Source organism: Cannabis sativa, chromosome 9 (genome assembly GCF_029168945.1).
Source record: "Cannabis sativa cultivar Pink pepper isolate KNU-18-1 chromosome 9, ASM2916894v1, whole genome shotgun sequence".
Lineage (NCBI taxonomy): Eukaryota > Viridiplantae > Streptophyta > Magnoliopsida > Rosales > Cannabaceae > Cannabis > Cannabis sativa.
Genome location: NC_083609.1, coordinates 50,596,811 through 50,603,212, shown reverse-complemented (window position 1 = coordinate 50,603,212; position 6,402 = coordinate 50,596,811). Strand labels below are relative to the sequence as shown.

Below are 6,402 nucleotides of genomic sequence, written 5' to 3'. Positions count from 1 at the left end.
AAAATATTTTTGTCACATCAACTAGTTCAACTTATGATGGTTACCCAGCGTCAACTGGTTTTTATGTTTTATATATCTATATTTTTTTAGAAGCATGCAATGCATGCTGTTATGTCTATCATTATCGTGTATGTTTTTAGGTGAGGAAATTAATATACAAGCATGAAACGCCCACGTTTTGAATGTACTTTTAAGAAGAAGTCCAAAATTCAAAATACTCATGCATAAGTAGGAAAAAGTTAACAAATGTAAAGTCGCATATTTGGTAAAGATATATATAACAAAGAAAATTTAAACACAAAGCTCAACTCCATTAAATATTTACTAGTAAACATCATTCATCATTACAAACTATTTGATAAACAGCAGCAATGGAAAATAATACAGAGTAGTAAGTAATACAATTTAAGGATAGATATCGGTGACAAAGCTATATAGTTTCCTTCAATCCATGGAGCATAAAAACCAAGGCTCGTGATGGATCGAACAACCCATTTTTGAGAAGGAGATCACAAAACCGTCTCCCTCTTTAAAGGTCAAGAGTAAATATCACTAAGCCATATATAATAATAATGACTCTACTCTCTAAGTTTACAGACACAGCAATATAATGACAGTAATACTAATGCTTAAGGAAGAAATGGGCAGGACCCAAAATGAACTAAGGTTAACTCCACTACTGCTATAAAAGGCCTTAAAAAGGCAGGCCTTTGGGAAGCAGGAAGGTGAAGAAGTTGAATTCCATTATGAGATATGGAATTAAAGAAAAATATATATTTTTTTTTTTTTGCATGCTTTCCTTACCCCCTTGAGAAAAATGAAGAGAGTTTCACGCTTATGGATCATCTTGATCTTTCCAAAAGAAAGGCTTCATGGGATATGAAGAAGAGGAAGTTGAGGATGAACCAAATTTCTCAAAGCAGTACCTCTGGTTTTGAATATCTTGAGGTGCTTGTTGGTTTAGCTCATGCTGCTGGTTTGGATTCGTGAACTGAAGATCATGTGATTGCAAGAGAAGGTTGTTGTTGGCGTCCAAATCATCCCAAGCAGGACTTCCAGGACCCCAACCTGCTGGAATTGCATTCAGCCAATCTTCAGCCATGTCACCCCAAACCAACTCCTGAGACTGAGACTGAGACACCACACTACCTTCCCCAGCAGAAAACCCCTTAACCTCGTCATTTGCCGTAGACCCAAGTCCCGATTCGTCATCAGGATTGTCGTCTCGAGCAGGCGGCGGCATTCTTTCCGAATCCGATGCCTCAATATTCAACTCCTCTTGAGCTTGAGGTTGGTTTCGATGAATGGTTCTTTTGGAACTTTCATGAGCCTTATTATTAGGACAAGAACTGGCGGAGCTTGGTCCGGCCGATGAGTCGGAGTTGTTATTGTTTTTGTTGAGGAAAAGGTCGGGAAAATTGAGCCTCGCATTCTCTCCACGGAGCTTGAAGGCCTCTCGGTCGTAGGCCAAGGCAGCGTCCTCGGCAGTGTCGAAGGTGCCTAGCCAGAGGCGTGTCCTGTTCCGAGGGAGACGAATTTCGGCTACCCATTTCCCCCAATGCCGTTGCCTCACTCCCCTGTAAAGTTTGGTCGTGTTGATGGGCTGAACCGGCGGTGGCGGCCGGAAAATAGGCCTCCCATCGGGACCCAACCCGTTCATCATCATTATCATCCTGCCTCTCGGGCTCAAATTCAACGCGTCGCTCCAGTACTGAAGCAGCTGCTGTTGATTTTGGACGTCTCCGGTGCCTGCGAAGAAGGAAGGGTGGTAGTTCATGGCGTTTTGTTGGTGCGAACCGAATGATATCATCTGGTTCTGCGGAATTTGGGGAAGCGACACCGGTGGAAACAGGGGATAATTGTTGCCCGTGAACTGTTTGTTGATATGAGTCTGAGAATCAGACCCGTCGTAAGCGAAAGGAAACACAATTCTGGAAGCTGAAGAAGATGAAGAGGAAGAGGTAGGCGAGGGGTTCGGAGGACCTGGGGACATTGGCTGAGCTGAATCAACAGCAACAGAGAAATACGATTGGTGTTGCCGGTCTGGGCTTCGAATCTTCTTGTAAGGTCTGGGTGACATGGAAGCTTCATCTAAAACTGGCTTCCATTGACGCCTCTCCAAGCTGAAGCGAAGATCCATATCCATCTGGGTTTCGTCGACACCTTTCTTGGATTTACCACTGTTCTTAGTTGCGGCCATATTAATGAGAGTTTTCCACCACTCACTATAAATAATATCCCGCTCGCTCTCTTGGTTTTACAGAATCAGAAACGAAAGAGATTGAAGAGAAAGAATTTAAGATGGGTCACCAAAACTTAGACACGTAAAAAAAAGAAAAAACTAAGAGATTCGATCAAAAGCAAAAACACACGCACACACTAAAAGAAAGAAAGAAAGTAAATTCGAGTTGAAAAAACAAAAAGAGAATACCCAGATCCGAATAATAGTCAAGGATTAAAAAAAAAGAGAGACTTGTGTAAAGAAAAAGAATCTGGGGGATTCGATATAAATCTAATCCGATTGATCCAAAAATAGAATCGGATACGAAAAAGTGTCGTGCTTACAGTAACCCATCTTAAATATCTGAAACTGAATCAATTATATGAAAGTTAATAAAAGTAAGAGGGAGGGAGGGAGCGAGCGTGGAAGAGACGAAGGCGTAGAACAGATGATGATCCAAGAAGATGTCAACCTGTGAAAGTAGCAGAAGGCGTTGTTGAGTTTGAGAGACTTTTGGGTGTGTAAGAAAGGGCAGGGAAGTTATGTTTTTCTATTGTATTTTTGGGTTTTGATGAGAATTAAGGTAAGAGTGGCAGGAGACGAGAAGAGAGTTTATAAGAGAGCAGGAAAAGATTTTTTTGAATGAAAAAACCTGTGTTTGAGACAGAATATGTATTACTGTTACTCTCGTTTGGTTGGTACTTGGTAGACATTGCTTGGCCCCACACGGCTTCCTTTCATTCTTCTTTGTACTGTTTACTTTCCATTGTGAATGTGAATCTCACTCAACCATTTCATTTTCGGATAAATTGGTTATTTGCCGTAAAACTCAATTTTATCTTTCTTTTATATACTTAATCTCATTATTTGTCTTTTTTTTTCCTTTAGTTTTGTTTATAAATGTACTTTTAGTTGGATATTACTATTAAATATCAATTATTATTATAAAATATTAGTATTATGTAATATTATAATTTAAAGAAAGAAAATAGAGAAGAGATGAGAATTTTTTTAGTGTTTTATTCGAATATGTGATCTCCTATTTATACACATACAAGAGTCAAATATTAAAAAACTAAGTAAAAGGGAAACTAAAAAAAGGAAATGTTAATTACATTAATGGTAATAAATAAAAGATTTGGACATCCACAAAATAATAATATTTATAACACTCCCTCTTGGATGTCCATAATAACTGCCTCATTAAAAACCTCACCCAGAAAACCCAGTGGGACAAAACTTGGTCAAAAAAAAAAAAGAGTGCAGTATGTAATCACTTCCCCTCATTTTTACATTCATGGAGATCCTTTAATCGACGCATTCTAATCTTGTGAACCATCTTCTCAAAAGTTGATGTTGTTAATGAATTCGTGAATAAGTCTGCAAGATTATCACTTGATCGAATTTGTTAAACATCGATATCACCATTTTCTTGAAAATTGTGTATAAAGAAGAATTTTGGTAAAATATGTTTAGTTCTGTCTCCTTTAATACCCTCCTTTAAGTTGAGCGATGCAAGCAGCATTATCTTCATAGAGAATTTTTGGTACTTCTTTATTAGTTGTTAATCCATATGTTCCTCGAATATGTTGTGTCATTGATCTTAACCAAACACATTCTCGACTTGCCTCGTGAATTGCAAGTATCTCAGCTTGATTTGAGGAAGTGGCCACCAGAGTTTTCTTTGTTGAGCGCCAGGATATAGCAGTGTCACCGCAAGTGAACAAATAACCAGTTTGAGATATGGCTTTATATCAGATAAATATTCTGCATCTGCGTAGCCAATAAGTTGTGACCCACAATTATTAGAATAGAACAATCCTTTATCAATAGTACCCTGGAGATAGCGGATGTGCTTAATCAATTTCCATTGTCTATACGTTGGAGTAGAACTAAATCTTGCTAACAAATTGACAGAGAAAGCTATATCAGGTCTTGTACAATTAGCAAGATACATCAATGCTCCTATTGCACTAAGATATGGTACTTCTGGACCAAGGAGCTCTTTATGTTCTTCTTTAGGTCGAAAAGGATCTTTTTCTACATCAAGTGATCTAACTACCATTGGGCTACTCAATGGGTGTGATTTATCTATATAAAACCGTCTCAAAATTTTTTCAGTATAAGTTGACTAATGAATAAAAATTCCACATTTTAAATGCTCAATTTGTAGACCAAGACAAATTTTTTTTTCCTAAATCTTTCATTTCGAACTCTTTCTTTAGATATTCCACAGCTTCTGAAACTTTTTCAGGAGTTCCAATAATATTCAAATCATCAACATTAACAGCAATGATAACAAACTCAGGACTTGAACTTTTTATAAAAACACATGGGGAAATAGGATCATTTTTATATCCTTCTTTTAATAAATATTCACTAAGTCGATTGTACCACATGCATCCTGATTGTTTTAATCCATACAATGATCTTTGTAATTAATTGAGCACATTTCTCGATTGATTGAATTATATGCATTAGGCATCTTAAATCCTTCAGGAATCTTCATGTAAATATCACTATCTAGTGATCCTTATAAATAAGTTGTGACTACATCCATTAATCGCATGTCGAGTTTTTCACTCACGGCCAGGCTAACCAAATATCTTAATGTTATTACATCCACCACAGGAAAATATGTCTCCTCATAATCAATACCTAGCCTTTCAGAAAAACCTTGAGCTACAAGTCTTGCTTTGTATCTCACAACTTCATTTTTCTCATTTCTTTTATGTAAACATACCCATTTGTATCCATCAAGTTTCACACCTTCAGGTGTTTGGACTATAGGTCCAAATACTTTGCGTTTAACAAATGAATTCAATTCTGCTTGAATTGCTTCTTTCCATTTTGGCCAATCTTTTCTATTTTGACATTTTTTGATAGATTTAGGTTCAAGATTCTCGTTTTCATTTACAATTTCTAGCGCTACATTATAAGCAAAAATATTTTCGACAATTACTTCAAGTCGGTTCCATTCTTTTACTGTATTGACATAATTTATTGAGATCTCATTATTTCTAATATTTTCAGGTACCTGAATCTCTTCAAGAGATTTTTTTATGTTAACATCTTCCTTGAAATTTCCAGCCTCTTCATTAGGGTCATCTTGATTATTTGCTCCCTTTATTTTTTGAGAATTTTTTATCTTTGGAACTGACTGGTCTACCACGTTTCAAACGTGCTTTAGAATCATTAGTTAATTGTCCTTCTTGGACTTCAATTCGAATTGGAGCATTTTCAGCTGGAATATGTGATTTTGTTATTTTCTTTGGGTCAGTGAATGCATCTGGTAATTGATTTGCAATATTTTGTAAATGAATTATTCTTTGAACTTCAAGTTGACATTGATTTGTACGAGGATCAAATTGAGATAATGATTGTGCATTCCATATAATTTCTTTTTCCAGATGTTTCTTTTCCCCTCCCCCTAAAGCAGAAAAACTTGTCTCATCAAAATGACAATCAACAAAACATGTTGTAAATATATCTCCAGTTGTGGGTTCGAGATATTTAATTATAGATGGAGATTCATACCCAACATATATTCCCAGCCTCCTTTGAGGACCCATCTTTGTTCGTTGTGGTGGAGCAATCGGAACATATACTGTACAACCAAAGATTCTTAGATGGGAAATATTTGGCTCTTGACCAAAAGCCAATTGTGATGGGGAGAATTTATGATATGATGTTGGCCTAATGCGTACAAATGCCACAACATGTAAAATAGCATGTCCCCAAGCTATAATTGGGAGTTTTGTTCTCATAAGTAATGGTCTTGCGATTAACTGGAGGCGCTTAATAAATGATTATGCTAGACCATTTTGTGTATGTACATGAGCAGCAGGATGCTCTACATTTATCCCTATTGACATACAATAATCATTAAAAGCCTGTGATGTAAATTCACCAGCATTATCAAGGCGGATTATCTTCATTGCATAGTCTGGGAATTCTGCCTGTAATCAGATTATTTGAGCAAGCAATCTTGAAAATGCTACATTATGAGTAGATAATAAGCAAACATGTGACCATCTAGTTGATGCATCTATCAATACCATAAAATATCTGAATGGTCCACATGGTGGGCAAATAGGCCCACATATGTCGCCCTGAATTCGTTCAAGAAATCCAAGGGATTTAATTCCAAGTTTACCGGTGACGGCTTAATGATTAACTTT

General features: G+C 36.8%; 2 protein-coding genes across 2 annotated transcripts; both read right to left on the bottom strand.

Annotated features, from left to right (window-relative positions):
- Positions 1–290: 290 nt before the first annotated feature.
- On the bottom strand, positions 291–2,956 carry LOC115723475 (ethylene-responsive transcription factor ERF054-like). Its single transcript, XM_030652966.2, has one exon. It carries the CDS (start codon positions 2,198–2,200, stop codon positions 836–838), a length of 1,365 nt encoding a protein of 454 aa, XP_030508826.2. The 5' UTR covers positions 2,201–2,956; the 3' UTR covers positions 291–835.
- An 868-nt stretch (positions 2,957–3,824) lies between these two features.
- LOC115723647 (secreted RxLR effector protein 161-like) lies at positions 3,825–4,286 on the bottom strand. Its single transcript, XM_030653131.2, has one exon. The coding sequence runs from the start codon at positions 4,284–4,286 to the stop codon at positions 3,825–3,827; it is 462 nt and encodes a 153-aa protein (XP_030508991.2).
- Between the last annotated feature and the right edge of the window lie 2,116 nt (positions 4,287–6,402).

Excerpts from the sequence above, each read along its gene's own strand:
- LOC115723475 (XM_030652966.2), bottom strand. The coding sequence starts at position 2,200 with ATGGCCGCAACTAAGAACAGTGGTAAATCCAAGAAAGGTGTCGACGAA.
- LOC115723647 (XM_030653131.2), bottom strand. The coding sequence starts at position 4,286 with ATGGTAGTTAGATCACTTGATGTAGAAAAAGATCCTTTTCGACCTAAA.